General features: G+C 40.2%; 1 protein-coding gene across 1 annotated transcript in view; it reads right to left on the reverse strand.

The window, feature by feature from the left end:
- The window catches only part of LOC115015839 (CUB and sushi domain-containing protein 3-like), a 310,217-nt gene that overhangs the window by 69,137 nt on the left and 223,149 nt on the right, over nt 1-17,931 (reverse strand). The window contains 9 exon segments of the mRNA XM_029443438.1: nt 99-314; nt 674-790; nt 4,733-4,921; nt 5,272-5,425; nt 5,427-5,460; nt 6,199-6,337; nt 8,112-8,306; nt 9,971-10,297; nt 10,587-10,769. Of these exon segments, the coding sequence (XP_029299298.1) occupies nt 99-314; nt 674-790; nt 4,733-4,921; nt 5,272-5,425; nt 5,427-5,460; nt 6,199-6,337; nt 8,112-8,306; nt 9,971-10,297; nt 10,587-10,769 (1,554 nt within the window).

Consider the following 17,931-nt stretch of genomic DNA (forward strand, 5'->3'; position numbering starts at 1 on the left):
ACAACAGCCCCTTTTGAAAAGACTAAATTCAGAGTCAGTTTGAATCCAGACCTTGTTGGAGTACAATAACACAATAGAACTATTGTCAAGTAAATCACCAGAGAAAGTTATGTTGAAGCCCTCGTACGAAATCGAAAAGTCAGAGACGAATCGTAGCTGGGCTTTGAAGTTGCCATAGAGACCAGCATTGATGTTGCTAGGCAACTCGTTGCCGGTCAGGCGAGCCAGTGGTTGCAGAAAACTTCCGTTCTCGGTAACCAGGAGGTAGTCATGTTGGTCCTCCAGGTGAAACGAACTGAACTGAAACTGCACTCCTGTTAGAGACACATGCACACACAGATAACAAACATCTTTACAAGTTGCTTTTATTCTCATCTGTAAACCCATAATTATAATCAGTATAAATAATTAATAATAAAACAAACAGTTCTGCATTGATAACATCATGAGGGGTTGCACAATACATAATCTGAGACATGCATATACTGTTGCCACAAATATAAATATGAATGTATAAAAATGCTCTGATTATGCTTTAAACCATAAAAAGCACTAAGAATCCAAGTTTGTGGCTGCAGTATATCAGGAGCTGCACTACTGTGAGTGCTACTTGCTACTGTCTCTCATGCTGTATCTTTCTATTAGGGAGTGTGAATCTCTGAGTGTCTCTTGCCTTTCCCGTGGCTGACTTCAACAGTCCAGGTACAGTTGAGAGATGAAGGGTAGCTGTCTGGATAGCCGGGACTAAGAATGGTTCCCCAGGGACCTCTAACATCTCCGCCACATAGAGCTGGATAGATTGAGAGAGACAGAGTTGAAGAGAGAGAGAGAGATGTGCAGAGACCGGGGATGGAGGCAGAGAGAAGGTTAGCATCAGATTGTTGATAACTAAACAGATAATGTTTCCCAGTGGACCTTAAATACCACTTCTTTAGTACACACGCATACCAACACACACAAATGCTACAAGAGAGGGAGAGGGAGACAGAGATAGTGATAAAGATCCTCTAAAACTAGTCGGTGGAAAAGCCTGCATGCACTGACAGCTACAAACTGTGTGTGTCTTGTCAAACATTTGGAAATGAGAGAATGTTTCAATGTGTATTCCCTTCTAGCTTTAGTTTAACTTTTCAAGTTAGATTTTTGTCTGATTTATTCCTCCCACTAATAATGACATAAATAAGGTAAAACACACTGGAATGATATTTGCTGTTTGTATAGTATAATGTCCCTAAAACTAACCAACCTGACAATGATAACTGCATATGTGGTTCAAGTCATTCCTCATATATGTTGACGCACATGTGCATAATAATCCTGGGAGATATCAGTTTAGTTGTGTGGATGTGAGTTATGCAAACTTGTTTTTTGTTGTTTCACCTTGCTGTGTTGCATATATGAGAAATGAATGGCAGTAATGATAACAGCGACCACAGTCCACTGCATATTGAAAGTGTGAAACACTCAGCAGGCAGAGTCAGCTCGCATAATTAGGGTAACACTCTAAGTAGGCGGGGTTCAGAGGAACTTTCTATAGACCTCACTGTAGGTGCTTACATGTGGTTCAAAAAGTGTTGCACTGTATGTACTAAATGATAACACATGTCTCCAGCAAAAGGTAACACTTCTTCTCTGCTTAGCTATAATTAATGCTTCAAGCTTCAACATCCAAGCTGCTAATTAAGTGTCGTCCACATTGCAGCGACTTATCATGTCTTCCAATATATCCGCATAACTGCTTTGATGAGCATGTTCAATCGTGACGCATATTCATTTACAATAATAAGTTCTGCATAAAACGACCGTCTCAAATCAATCAAACATACAGTATATGCAGCGGATATTGTTTGAGCCAAGGGATGTGAGAGATAAAAGTAGAGCTTGTTATATTATACCAACAACAACAGGTGACCATCTGCTCAATGCTTCTTTTACTGAGTAGTGTGGAATAATTGAAACCTATTTGCAAGATGAAGTTGCTTTGGGATGTACAGTCTTCGAGCTCTAAATTGTTTTGAGGAAAAAAACTGAGACACCATTGAATATCATTTAAGATAGTTTTCCACAACATTAATGCTGTGCAATAGCTTCATCGTGTGCAAGAACCGTAAAATGTCTTTTGTTTCCTGTTAATACGGTTTGATTTCAAGTGATTTGAAGCAGCGATATTCAACCCAGTGAAGCATTAGCAAATGTTCGAGACTACTTAAAACATTTTTAACCTCACCGTGCGGCCTCAGGATGACCCTGTGAGTTCTGCACACAGTTCAGCCGTGCACATTGTTATGCAGCAAGAGACGTGTGCTCAGACTCGAGACCAGGTATTCGGAGAAGCTTGGAAATATCTGTTGCTCATTCTATGCATACTAATGCATGCATGTGTTGAAGGTGCTTCGTTTCTGCTCGCTTCAGTTGGTTCATCTTACAGTTGGCCCGACTGGCCTGTCATTTCCTCATGCAATAAAGCTATAAAATGCCATAACATTAACTCAAAAGGGAGAAGGTCAAACCTCAAAGTTCTGCTGAAGTTTCCTTAAGCAGGACAATTAACCAGTTTAATTGGAGCTGATAAGCACCAACACTTAGAACTGCAGCCCATCTGTGCAGACCCTCCCCGAAGGTGACCACCGCTACAACCACATCAAACAGACACACAGAATGTGCTCAAACCCTAACAGAGCGTCAATATCTTCACTCTCAACCACCACTGTTTTTTTTACAACATCAGCATCTCTCAAAAAAGTGTGAGTGAGAATATTTCCAAACTAAACAACATACACAGCTACCAGCAGGCACACACACACACACACACCACACACCACACACACACACACACACACACACACACACACACACACACACACACACCACACACTATTAATACTTTTCTGCCAGGAAGCTCCTAATGTTGAATGCTGAGGTATGTGAGAAATTTGAAACACTGCTTCGCATCTCTATCTCTGCCAGTTTATTTCTCTGTAGCTCATTATGTTTTTTATTTATTTTTATCTTTCTTTATGATCTCCTTCCATCTCACCTTCTTCTCCACCTCGATCTGTTTGTAGGTCTTTCTAGCCATTTTATCTTTCATGTGAATACAATTGGGTTGGCTACTTCCACTAAACATCAATCTTTGGACTTCAAAATATCTTGAGGAAGTCATTTAAATCCTTCATTTAAATCCACATAATTGCCAAATGAATCCTCTAGCTTGGATACAATCTGTTTCACTCTTCCAGTTTAGAAAATACAGAAACTAGTTTGGTTTAAAAGCTAGAAATCTTTAAAATCTTCCGGCTGATGTGATAATCTTGTCATTGTGTCATTTTACATACCATATCAAATGTTGCTCATTCTCTAATACACAATATGAACAACATTTGATATCTGCAACATTATCCAAGGTCGGATGCTTTCAGCGCTGCCTTGCTTGAATTCATCGTTTACGCGTCGTTAATCTCCATGCTAGGCCATTTCTTACCAACCGCAGCAGCAAATAGTTCCTATATTTGTATGGGTACATACTGTGTGAACAGAGTCTAATGGCATACAGCTCGCAAATTCCAGGCAACATGTTTGATGTTTATATGCTCAAACTGCCTCCTTGGAGGAAACCATTGCCAGTCTCAGGAACTGTGCAATTCAAATGTGGTTAACAAGCGAATGAGCCAACAAGCCGAACCAAGCAAGCCGCCTCGAAACTGATGCTGCAGTGCCGCATCTCTCCGTCCTCCCTCCTCTACAGCTCCACCAGGATTGGAATGAGAGAGTGAGAGAGAGAGAGATACCCCACTCCCCTCTGCTACTCTTGTGTCCCCTTCACTCCTTGATTTGAGAGAGAAGAGAGAAGAGGTGACAGCCAGCACAGGCTCTCGTCAACCTTACCTCAAACCTTCCTGTGTTCTCAGTTCACACAGGAGAGGAGGTGACAGGAGGCACATTTCACAAGCACACATATGTGCTGACATACAGTACAAATACACACACACACACACACACACACACACACACACACACACACACACACACACACACACACACACACACACACAGATACCTAATCTTCTCCTCAAATCATCCCCTATCAGCCACAGCAGCCTACACTGCAAATTGCCCCTGTGTGTTTGTGTGTGTGTGTGTGTGTGTGATGCAACCAGTGGTTTTGTCGCAGAACAGCATGTCCTATGTGACTCAGCTCACCATATAGGGATGGCAGGCTCCATTGCTGATCTTTTTCACACGCCTCTGCTTGTTTGTGTCTTTTTCCAATGAATCAACTGGATAATCTATGTTTGTCTAAAACAATTGTTTTGGGTGAAGCCTAAAGTTTTTGTACATTTCATCTGTGAGACTGTAAAGTTATGAAAATAAATAATGACTGTGACAATAGACAGTACCAAGCTGAGGATGATGATAATATTGATAAAATGTTAAGTTAGTGTGAGATATCAACATATATTATCTTATTTTGGTCCATATATAATAATTTGTTTTAATTATTTAATGTTTATTTCTCAATGTCAATTTGAACATTTCATTACTTAATAAAAAATTGCATCTCGTGTTCATGAAGGTTGGCTACAGGAGTATTCCCCCAAGAATCAGTTGTTGTTTAACTTACCATTTTAATCAGAGCTACAACAAAATGAGGTATTAAGAGCACGGAAACCCTATAAAAACATTACTTTTATTTGATAATTATTTGTATGAGGTTTTCTTTGTACATATTTACCGTCACATGTAGGTAAAGAGTGGCTCCACCAGTGGTTCTTCTCACATACTAGCGGCTCCTCATGGCTGAGTCTGTAGCCAGAATCACAACCAAATGATACTGTGGACCCGATGGAGAAATCCTGCCCATACCGAATACCATTGACGGGGATACCAGGGTCCAGGCATGAGTAGCTGTCGATTGTAACGCCTGAAAAAAAAAAAAAAAAAAAAAAGGATAAGATCTCTAAATGGTATGTATGTGCATACAGTTTTTGATGATCTGCATAATCTAAAACTCACAGATGGTTTGACTCTCCACATAAAGCACCATGCTGTGCAATGCATGTTAGGCCAGCTTGTCAATCTGTGTTGGCTGGGCTACTAGTGTAATGTTGTGTCCTGACATCAAGCACACCTACTGCACTGTAGTGCTGTGTATTAAGTGCAATATTCTGCTGCGTAAAAGGCATAGACAATGCTTTAAAGTCGTCTTTGTATCTATGAATGGATGTCCACTTGTGTATATGCATAAATATGCTTTATTCGTTTCTTACTTACTTTCATATATTAGTTTGAAGCCAGCATTTGATCGGCTGTTATCGGTGGTAAACAGTAGATAAAGAAAGTTGTTGCTGCTGAACAGGAACTGCGGCACCTGGGTACCATTAAAGGAGCCGACCAGAGGAGACAGGAGGTTTGGCCCATCGTGGATTCTCCAGAAAGTCGTAACCCAGCTCTGTCTGGAACCTGTGAGACAACAATATCACAATGCTGATAAGCTTTAACATATAATTTCAAACAGTTGCGTCAACACAAAACTGGGAAAATGTTCAGGCTTGTGTTCTTCACTTAATGCTGGATCTGTTTGCAGCCTTCATACAAACATTACAGTGACGGCTTGTCAAGGCAACATGACCATTACACTGTTATCACAGTATATTTATTAGAGGTGCTTGAATTGAAGGTTCACATGAAGGGCTGAATCATGTTGATTGCCAATTGGTCCTTCAAACCTGCTATATTAATAATATACTGCTTTAAAATGAATTGACTATTGACCAGGAGATAATCACAGCTGTTAAAGTCATACTTTCTCATACTGTGTGTGTTTCTGTGTAACTGAGTAAACTGCTGCAACATGCTGCAGGGGAAAGATGTTGAAGAGGTCCAGTCTTTTAAGCACCCTACAGGTTGCTGAGCGAATATTGTTAAGTGCACTTTAAAATGAAATACAATTGAAAAAGAAACTCAAACCAATGAAAAATGATTTGATAGGATTTTCTGAAGTGCTGAAGAGCACATAATATACAATACACCAACATATCCCCCATCCTTCCTGATCTATATTCCTAATATTAATTATGCAACCTAAGATTATAAGAGGTTGTTGTTGTATCTGATTATCTCATGACTCTGCACAGTTCTGCCGGTTCAGAGCTCTGAGAGTTTTCGTATTATACAGAATCAAAGAATTATGCAACCCACCTGTCAAATGTGACTTTGATGGAGCGTCCAGGTTCTGATTCAATCACCCACTCACAGCTGAGGGAGTCTTTGTAGTAACCAGGCCACCCGGGAGACAAAATCACTCCACTTGGGGCTGAATAGTGGCCTCCGCACGGGGCTGGAGCAGGAGAGGGGACAGGCAAAGAACACCAGACATCAGACAAAAGACATGCACACCTCTGCACTTGATGAAATTGTAGTTTTTTTTATGGGCATTGTCCTCACATGAAAGGTGTCCCCATTTTATATTGTATTATGTTTTAAGTTATCCTTTTGTATAAACTCAATGAAGTGTTAGAGTGGGAACAGAAAGAGGGGAGTGGGAGACATAGAGGTCACAAAATGGAAGAAGAGATGATTATTGTTATCAAGACCGCCAAAGTCCAGTCTGAGTGTCGTGAAGTCCATGTGAATGGTGAATGAGCTTCAATGGCAGCTGACATGGAGGCTTCTTAAACACATTTTGTATTGTCTTAAAGTTGGTTTGACGCAACAGTAAACTGGTTGATGAGGCATCGATATAATCTGTACAATAGTAGACCCTGATTTTACAGTTACTTTGGACAACCAGCCGGAGGCCTTATCCCTGAATTGATTTGATTGAGTTTATTTTATTTAAACGTACATTAATTTGACTTTTTTGGCCATTTAGGGGCAGTGCAACAAATTGTAAACAAAACATTGACGGATATTGGCGAACATGTTAGCAATCTGTTACCCGTTTACACAACGAGAAGACATGGAGCAACATTACATGTCGCATCATGGAGACACAGCTCCATGATGAGTCCATGATGAGTCCAATATCTACTCTTAGCTCTCTTGTTTGGGTCTCCACCGACTCCTGAGGGAAACATCTCACTCTTTACCTGCTAAAATGCTCCACTATGTTCGCCAGCTGATCGCTAACTCTGCTAATTGCACTCAACATAATGTAATCATGGCATTGCATTCAAAAAGCATATTCATAATCAACATTCAGAGAACATAAAACATAAATGAGAATTTTTAACATAATGTTAACACAAGGTTACATTAGCAAGGAGTCATTCTGTTCAAGTCTTCTTTTCAATTTGATCTTGTTTAGAGTTCAACTTGGTGTCTGAAGTCAATTTGTTCGGGTCTCTCCCTCCTGAATACAAGTAAGTGGATTTTCATCCAAGTAGTTATAGACACACATTAGCTACAAAGGATCTGGGGACATTAAATGACTTGGAGCATAATTAACATGACTTTTCTTTGTACCATCACCAGTTCTATCAACAGTAGACGTGTCAGAAATATCTTAAGTTAATTATATCTGCTGTTGAAGTTAAAGCAAAAGCACTTACGGAGATTATCCATCTGATATTAACATGTCAAATGTGCATTTCTCTTTTTCTGTATTTTCACTTGAGCTGTTGATTAAACTTTGCGCTAATGCCACCTTGTGAATGTATTATATCAATTCTAATAAAAGTGCTGTGATATGGATGATAAATCAGTGTTAAATGGATATAATAATTATGTATGGAATAGCTGCAGTCAAAGTGGAGTGGTGTAATGACTAATAAGCAGACTTCTCTTGTTTATTGTGAGATATTTAACACACCACGATGATGAATACATCTTCACATTTGGGCTAAAGGTCTTGTCCGTAGATCTCTTCCCAAATACATGCTGCAATAGTAAGCTATGTGTAAGCTAGTAGCTGTACCTGTGGCAGCAGTGTATTAATAGACCTCTCCATGGATATTCATGTTAACTGGACACCTCCATATTGTTTTCCCTCTGTTGCGCTGACAGCAGATCATTTCCACCTCCTGAGTCTTTACGCTGTAGTAATGATGATATCTCGGATGATATATTGTTCCCGAGTTAATAGTTTAATCAGCAATCAAGTGGATATTTACCTTCACATTTAGGGATGGGCCCACTCCACATTACTTTTCCTTTTTCTAACTGGCAGGTGATGGTCTCGGTTCCTTGGGTTTTGATAAAACCGTCCTCGCAGACCACAGAGATGGAACTGCCGAGCTGGAAGCTGTCTCCAAAGCGACGAGCGTTGATGGGAATGCCAGGGTCTGGGCACTCATTATGGCCAAATGCTGGGGGGGGGGGGGGGGGAAGTTACAAGAGAAAAACAGATGTGATGAGGAGGACACAGAGAAGAGACAGAGACATACATGAGAAAAGTTATGTGATGTCTTTGAGTGTTCACTCCTGGCCATAAGAACATCTCCTGTAATCTGTCTCTTCTATATTCCTTTTCTAAATATCTATATATTTGCTAATATGCTAATTTTTCATGCTACAGCGTATGTGCTCTGTGCTTGGGATGGATCTAAGCAATGCATTTTTTGATAAAACTCATGCGAGCATGTCTGCTTCGGGATATGGTCTGACTCAGATTAGAAGGCTTTAAAGTCGAACCCTACATTGCTCATGTTGAAGCAATTTGGTGTGATCAGGTGATAGAGAGATTTAAAAAATGACAAATGCAGTGACCCAAAAAATAAAATAAGTCAGATATATACAGAACGGTTTGAGCTGAAATCACAGATATACTGGGAGGAAACTTGTGTACAGAACATTTCAACATTTTGTCTGTTTGCCGTCAAACCCGCAGTCAGACGAGAAGATCAATATCAATTTCCATTTCTGTTTGTCTGGTATGGAGACGTGTTTAGCCTGAATTAGCTCAAAGACTGCAAGTAGGGGCAAACAGTTCGCCACCATCAAAAATGAACAAATATGCCTTCCAACAAATCCAAAACTATCTTATTTACTGTACATGTTGTATCCTGTTGTCTAGCCAGCTCATGATCAATACATCTAAGAGTCACCTGGGTTTTGATCAGTTACAAAAGTCTGCAAAGCTGACAACTTTACAATGAAGACGGAACTGTTGAGATGTAACTTCTCCTAAAAGACTCATATCTCGGTTTCTATTTTGACACGGGTGAAATACACAAGGTATCATGTTTAAAAAAAGCAAATGTCAGAGTTTTTTGGAAGTTGTGCTGTTTCACTTTTGACAGAACTAAGATGGTTTGCTAAGCAAGGCTAAACACATCCTGGACCTGTTTTTGTACTGGACGCACAGAGATGAAAATGATGAACTGAGGATCTTCTCATCTGACTCTGGTTGTGGCAACAAACAAGACAAAAGCCTTTCTTCCTCCTTTCATGCTTTATTCCGTCTTTGTTCTGCAACATACACCTCTATTCTTAGCTGTTGTATTGACTACATGAAACCTCTTGCAAGTTTGTCTTTTGTCTTTTTTCCGGAAGAACTCTTTGTGTTGTCGAAGCCTCCAGTCTGATCTAACTTTAAGTGAATTAAAAGAGCTTCTCTCTTAGAAGAAACATCAAATATTTGAGGGAGAAAAAAACCCCACCTACTCTTTCTAAGGGATCGTTGTGTTGAAAACTAAAAGAGATTATAAGTAACTATATCGTTATTTTAATTGTGACAGTTAAAGGTCAAAAAATGTTTTCGCTAAAGGTCTGTGGGCTGAAAGTCGTGCATAACATTCATATACAGTCGTATGAGAAGTACTGTTTCATAGCTTCAAAACATGACAATGTCTCAGCCTTAGACACTCCTGCATTATTCTGCTGGCAGAAGAAAATAAATATGACCCTTCTTTTTCCTGCCAAAAGCAAGTTCAAACTTCAAGTTGTGGGAAAAACTTTCAAAACTCAAACATAAAATTTCCCTGTATTTAAATAAGGGGAAGCAATATGAAGAAATATAAAAATGACATACTACTGTACGTGATATTAAATCCTCTTCCTGACATGGAGTGATCGGCCTGAAACTCCAGCCTCAGTGTGTTGGTATTGGACGTCAGATGGGAAGGACTCTCCGCTCCAGAGAACCTCCCGATGACGCCTGCATCATTTGTCTCGCCATCTTTAACAGTTAGGGAATCATAGGGTGCTTCGAGGTCAAAGTCATTAAATGCCAAGTGGATTCTGGAGCCTGGATCTGATTGGATGAGCCACACACAGTTCATGTTGTTCCCATAGCCTTCTGGGTAATCTGGGGAGAGGACGGTTCCTAAGGGAGCTGTGAAGTTTGACATGCAGGGGACTGTGAGTGCACAGAGAGACAGATAGAGACAGAGAGTGAGGAGACATAAACATTTAGGAAAGAAAAGGAAGGGGAGGGAAAGAGAATCAGAGAGAGAAATTTCCCGTTAAATATTCATCGCCACAGCATCATCGGTCATCATCCGCTCCAGGCCATAATAAACTCTGTACTGTCACCATGGTGACAGGTCAGACTGAATGTTATCTACAGCACAGCAGAGCACATGCCATGTTTTCCCCCTCTGCAGCCATGCCCTTGAACATGACCTACACATGATTTTAATACTTACATATGCATATGGGGATGTTTGCTGACCACTGATTGTTGTCTTGGCAGGAGATCGTTTTTTCTCCAATCAGCTCGAAGCCAAACTGGCACTCAAACCTCAGGATTCCTCCGTTTGAGAAGCTGTCCCCTTCTCTTATTCCATAGAGTGGGGTCCCAGGGTCGCCACAACTCTCTTTGTCTATTTCTGTAAAGACAGTTTCAGAAGGACACATTAACATCTGAGTGTTATTCCTCTGAGCCATTAGACTTCCATTGTTGTCCAAAAACCTAAAAAGACATGCATCAATAAGCCAGCCAGTCAGACTGGGGGCATGGTTTTTATTTTTGAGCCAGCCAAACATATGCAATGTCCTGCTGCCGTAAATACTCACAAGAACACCAAATCTGTGTTAATCTGCAGCAGAAAATAGTACCAAACAAATGTACTATTCACTCTTGAGGAACGTTTGCTATAAACTACAGTGCCCAGCTGTTATAGTATTATTTTTTAAGCCTTTAAAAAAAATGTAAGATATATTTATGAGCCATTCCTAAAGGTTTACATCTTCAATATTGGCTTGTGACAGAGAATCACTGGTGTTGGTCCTTTTTAACAATACGAATGATTAAGAATCCTTTCTATCCTTTCACATGGGTCTTTACCAAACCTAATAATAAAGTGTATCATAGATATCTCGGCCGCTGTACAGAAATAACTTCTGACAAACAGGAGGTAGGCAATAATAATGAAATGTAAATGGCATAGAATTAAAACAATTAAGCAGCTTAATCTCAACTGGAAATACTGGCATCAAAAAGATCATTCGTCAGAGCTCGAAGATAATAGATAATAAACAGCACAAAGTGTTGTCAAACTGCTAGTGGGATGAGCAGTATTTAGTGATTATCACTATAAGTGTTTTATTATATATATAAACACTCAAACTGTTCAAACCAGAAGTGAGGTGAAGGAAAGCAGCGGGAGCCACATGGATAGCTAATGTATTATAATACTAGTTTTGTCTGGCATCTTTCCGCTGTCATCTTTGCAAAAGAGAATAATAAGATACTACAGTATACAACTACTGGGCATTGTCAGTGTGTATATTTGTCAGCTAGCTTACCCAGTGTATGGCGTCTAGCTTTTAACAATATTTGTGGTCGCCATGCAGTGTTATCAGCCTCAAACACCCAATGGCCATCTTTCCCTGCTGTGAAACAACCATGTCATGCGGCAAGAGCTCATCATCCATTTTGAACAGAAATATTCTGCCAACTGAATAGTTTTGCTGGAAAATGATTGGCTCCTGGTTTGCTGCGTCAGGCGAATTTCTTTAATGCTTTTACTTCTTAGTTAACATAGCCTGGAGCGGGTTTGCATCCGTTTCTGTGTGCCTCCTTCCCCATGAGTTTGCAAGTATTCATAACACCCCTTTTTTCACATTCAGTCTGACCGTAAGGTTACACAAATCCTTCTCTGATTCTATATAAAAGTGCCACTGTGTCACCATCATTCTCTTCAAACATTTTGTGTGTGGTATTTCAGGAAATATACCCTCTATTTCCCCAGCCTTCCTTCCCTTTATCCCCCCCCCCGCTCTCCTCCCCCTTTTTTCGGTATTATTTACAGGAGTATCCCGTGGTAGGAAGCAAAGATGTGTTTCACTGTTTGTGTGTGTGTGTGTGTGTGTGTGTGTGTATGTGTGTGCGTGCCTTAGCGCGCGCTTGTGATGTATTGTATTAATTTCCATCATGACATCGTCTTTATGAGACCCACAGACTCAACCAATCACAACCTGCCTAACACACGTGCTTGTGCATGAACACACGCACACACGCACATTACAGAAGAATGGAGAACAAATTGCTTTAGAGAGAAAACAGGCATACTGTCGGAACATTCCTATACTACTACTCTCAAACACGCACGAATACACACACGCACATAAACAGAGCCCCACAATCACAGTCAGTCTCTCCCTTAGCATCACACACAGGCACACACACATTTCTCTCTCTCTCTCTCTCTCTCCTACACACATACACACGCAAATAATCCTATTGTGTTTGTAACGACGAGGGTGACAGATTCACAAAGGGGATTAGGCTCCTTCAAATGAATGTGTGTGTGTGTGTGTGTGTGTGTGTGTGTGTGTGTGTGTGTGTGTGTGTACAACTTCAAAATGATGTATTGTGATTGCACATTGAGCCCCATTCCACTCGGTTCTTTAATATTCCATCATGCTCACACTATATTGTCCATGGGAATACACATGTATGCACACAAACACAGACACACATAAGAGGAGTGTAAATGCTCGACCTGTAAAGATCTGGGAGTGTAAGGAAATAGATTTACTATTGGGGGGGGGGGGGGGGTTGTAATGAGATTGGAGGGGGAAAAAAAGCTTATTGGCTGTTTCTCTTTTGTGACTATTGTGAAATTGATTGTACGGCTAAGTTGCTATTGTAATCGAATGCTGAACGTATAGATGCCTGCGTAGTCTAATGTTTGTCGTATGCTTAAAACTATCTCCTGCAAGTTCTGGCTGATGCTGTGCTTCATTAGCGATGTGTGTATCCCTTGACCAATGTCTCCACAACAACAGGAAGCAGTAAACACGTTAAACCACGTAAAATAATAAACTAGTCTTGAGTGGAAAGTCTTCTGTACACTTAAGCAGATTCAGAATGTCTAATTAGCTTGTGGTTGTCTGAATCTGGGACCTAAAGGAGGGAGTGGCTCAAATTGACTTGTTCTCACTGTAGAAATCTTTGAGGATGTTCTGTTGAATGAAATTGATCCAATTTATTACACGCACAATACTGACATTCCCTTCTGCATCTCTCAGGTTTACAACCAGGACACTGAGGAGCTTTTGAGGATTGATTTGATAGATGTGTATGAGAAAGACATCAATTCTCTGTTCTCATTAAAACACACAATCCCTGTCGGCTCTTGTTACATAAAGTGCACTAATGTTTTCTTTATACTCAATGGTGTAACTCCCAAATACCTGTAACTCTCTGTAAATTGGACTTCAGGGTTATAGACAATAATTGGGCTGTTTTCTTTGATCTGGACACACCGTGGTGCAGAAATACATCACTCCAGAGTGGTGTAAAAACTCCTCTACTACACGCCGGTGACTGTCTCATGACCCTGTAAAAGGCTCCTATCATCAGTGATTTTGAGGATGTGCTCCTGATTTCTGCAATCTATGTACAGAAAGTACAGCTGAGAGAACAGGACACCCACAACTCAAAGGCCTTTTTGTTACTATCACTCCCTCTCCTCATCTGAGAACAACAACAAAAGAAGAGGCTTAAAACTTGTGAAATCCTGCCAAGAGGTTAAAGCAGCATTTTACATTTAACGTCTCTTCTGCTTACACTAAAAACAAATGAGCTCTGAACCATCTGGAGCTGCTTCTTGATGAGCCTATCAAATGACTTCATGACCAATGAGGGCCAAAATGGCATCTCTTAGGTTTTAAGTAAGTCCAACATTGCTCAGTCAATCCCCGTCCATTTATTGTAAGAGAAGCCTGAAATGACCTTCGGTCAAAATAGGAACCAGGACAAATATTTCACAAAGCTCGGTTTTATCCAATGACATACATGATTTGCAATGCATGGAATATAATATTGAGTCCTTATGAGGAAAAATAATCTTTTTTTATGATGAATATGAATTTTGACTGAATAGTGAATAATCAAGAGGACTGAACATTACATGAGACGATAATTCATAACTAGAAAATGAAATGCTGCTTATAGTTCTGTGATTAAGTAAACCCTTCACAGGTTACCTTTGAAGCACACGTGCATGTGTGCACACACACACACACACACACACGCGCACAAACACACACAACCACAGAAGCGGCCAGCTTTGGCTTACTTCCCCTAATACTAAGGTTATTGACTGTAAAATTGAAACACATTTCTGGTTCATGTGGGGAATGAATATTTCATGAATTCATATTTCATGGTGTTTCAGACGCTCTGAATGAAATGCTCTTTAGAGCTGTGTGATTAAGAGGGTCCTGCTCAGTATCTGGACTACAGTGCTTCAACAGGATTGAGATCCTGTGGGACCCAAAACAAATCATACGGCTGCAGGAAATATTCACTCAGCATGATGACAATTTATATAAGATAGGGGAGGGTGTTGATTTTGAGCTTAAGCATGATTCTTAATGTGTTGTCCTTCAGTGAATTAAATGTATCCAAAGAATGCATAAGGTTCAGTTGCATTTTTATTTAGTTTGCTCCCGTGGCCTCCTTCCCTACATTGCTTTCCCTCTTTCAATCTTAATCCCTCCATTTAGACCAGTCGTGTAGTCTGCTTCATAAATGTTGTTAAATGTCAATAGGAGACACGATTTTAACCTTTTCAACTAATCTACATTTATATCTAAAACCAGACGGACTTGCAGTCATACGCAGACACACATGGGTGCACAAATGCAGGGACACATGAAGAAAACACACACGCGCACACGCACACGCACACACACCACACACACACACACACACACACACAAACGGATCCAAGAGGTCAACTGTGCTGTAAAACTCCACCTTGACATCTTTTCCTCCTATAAAATACATTTCATATTAAAAACTATAAAAAGCAGATGAAAAATCTTAAATAAAATCTCAAAAGTAAGAGCTGACATTATGACCGGGTGATGGTATCCTGCGGAAGAGGAGAAAATAGCAGCCCAATACAGCGATGATATAGTAACATTTTGTTGTACTTCTCCCTGACAGAGGTGTTTGATGCTTGAGCCGTAGCTGCAGAGTAATTGCAGGTAAGCTAATAGCACTCTGTGAGACAAATCCACTAACATCTAGAATGTGGAGCAGACTAGATAAAAAAACATTTGTCACGCGATTGACACGTGTACCATCGAGCCCTCTTTAAAGACTGGTTGTGAGGCAGGCACTTTGAGTTTCTGCTGCACTTTGTAGTCTCCCCAACACAGCCTTATATAACACAGGATGACGGGATAATGCTAGAATGATGCACTTAAAAAAAAGCCGGAGCTCGAGGGAATGACTCGTCGCTGGAAACAAATTCTCAAAATCACCACTCACGTGTATTTCAAGAAAATGGATGAGAGGTGAGGCAAATATTTGCTCGTTGTTCTATGTTTTCTATCGTTTATGGCCACCGTATCGGAAAAAGTTCTCACATGTAAGTATTTGTACACGCAGACATATGTATGTACTGGTTATTGGTAATGTTGTATTATTAACTTCTGATGGCTCTAATGTCTTGTTATTGAAAGCTCATATCGGGCATCAGAAAAGACAACGCACACCGCTGTCCACCAGACGGTTCAATCAATCTGATGTGGGGACAGGTGTCTTTTTCTTGCCACATCCATGGACACAATGTGGCTTTCGTGAGCAGCGGGTAAATGAGGGCGAATGAGCACCTGTGCCTGTTTTGAGTGGCAAGAATCAGCTGCTACACCTAAGTGGAACAGAAGGTTCACTCTGTGTGAAGTGTTGAATCCTGCATCCATCCAATTGGCAGCTGCTGCATTTGAATTATAGACAGCGGCGATGGTGGGGCTCTGTCTCTTGTGGTGGCCCTTAAAATCTCAAAAGTGAGATGAGCTGGTGATGGAATACTGCTGAAGCCCCTCAGAGATCTTACCAACACTTTGAACAGACTTCACAAAACAATCACTGATTACAAAAAACATAGGAGCTGAAGCAGGTGTTTTCTAAATATCACTTTCCTACCCTGCTAGCCACAAACCTCCTTTCTGACTGAGAATATAAGTAATAAAGATAATAATACATTACTTTATAAGATGGACTTTATCTGATATCTACCCATTCCAAGAAAAATATTCCACACATGTATTCTGCCTGCTCTGTGTTTCATGGAGTTGACCAGTTTGAATGATGAGACATATTCATATATTAAATATGTATTATTTATTCAAAAAACATCACCATGTCTTTGACGTCAGTGTGCTGTGTTTGATGACTGACAAGACTGACTCATACACTACATAAAACATAGAATATTTATTCTTAGTCTGCCCCAAAAAGAAAAAAAACAATATTTAAAACTATAGTAAGTAAGTTAGAATGAAAACTAATTCCCTGACTCGTTGTAACCTTGTAAGTCGGATATCATTCTGTAAACATATACGGAGAAAACTCAACATGCATCAAGGCAGTAACACACTCAATAGTTTTTTATTTCATAGAAAATGAAACATTTTATGTTGTTGAACTCAAATGATAAAGCGAATCTAAGGCAAATATTATGCTTTCAAAGTGCTTGTACATGGGTATTGTATAACTCCACAATCACACACACACCTTTTTATGAACTGTGCAGACAGATATATAAGCTTATGATTAATGTATTCATTCATAGAGTAGACAGAAACGAAGTGAAACTTTAATGTAAATGATGTCAACAATGTAGCAGTCCCCTCTCTTAAATCTATAGCTGTGACATGCCGTGATTCAGGGTAGACAGACAGATTGCTGTACAGCCAACAGCCTACACTGCAAATTGCCCCTGTGTGTGTGTGTGTGTGTGTGTGTGTGTGTGTGTGTGGTGTGTGTGTGTGTGTGTGTGTGTGTGTGGTGTGGTGTGGTGTGGTGTGTGTGTGTGTGTGTGTGATTTGGAAGTGGAGTCAAAGAGTTGCTAGGTTGGTGACCTTGGGTTTAATAATAGATGAATGGTGACAAGAAAAAGAGGGAGACAGAAAAAGAAAGAAAGAAAGAGAGAGAGAGAAAAGCAGAGAGGGAGAGAGAGAGAGAAAAGCAGAACGAGAGAGGGAGAGAGAAAAGCAGAAAGAGAGAAAGAGAGAGAGAGAGAGAGAGAGAGAGAGAGAGAGAGAGAGAGAGCGAGAGAGAGAGAGAGAGAGAGCGAGAGAGAGAAAAGCAGAAAGGGAGAGAGAGAGAGAGAGAGAAAGCAGAAAGGGAGAGAGAGAGAGAGAGAGAGAGAGATAGGGGAGAGAGAGAGAGAAAAAGCAGAAAGGGAGAGAGAGAGAGAGAAAAGCAGAACGAGAGAGGGAGAGAGAAAAGCAGAACGAGAGAGGGAGAGAGAAAAGCAGAAAGGGAGAGAGAGAGAGAGAGAGAGAAAAGCAGAAAGGGAGAGAGAGAGAGAGAGAGAGAAAAGCAGAAAGGGAGAGAGAGAGAGAGAAGCAGAAAGGGAGAGAGAAGATAAAAGCAAATGAAAATATAAAATAGAAAGGAGAAGAAGAAAATCAGAAATTTATATATCTATATAAAGAATCAAAAGATAAATATATAGATAGAGATAGAAAGCAAATTTTATAGTAGATATAAGATAGATAATTGCTATATATAGAGAGATATAT

This window comes from Cottoperca gobio, chromosome 11 (assembly GCF_900634415.1).
Source record: "Cottoperca gobio chromosome 11, fCotGob3.1, whole genome shotgun sequence".
Taxonomy (NCBI): Eukaryota; Metazoa; Chordata; class Actinopteri; order Perciformes; family Bovichtidae; genus Cottoperca; species Cottoperca gobio.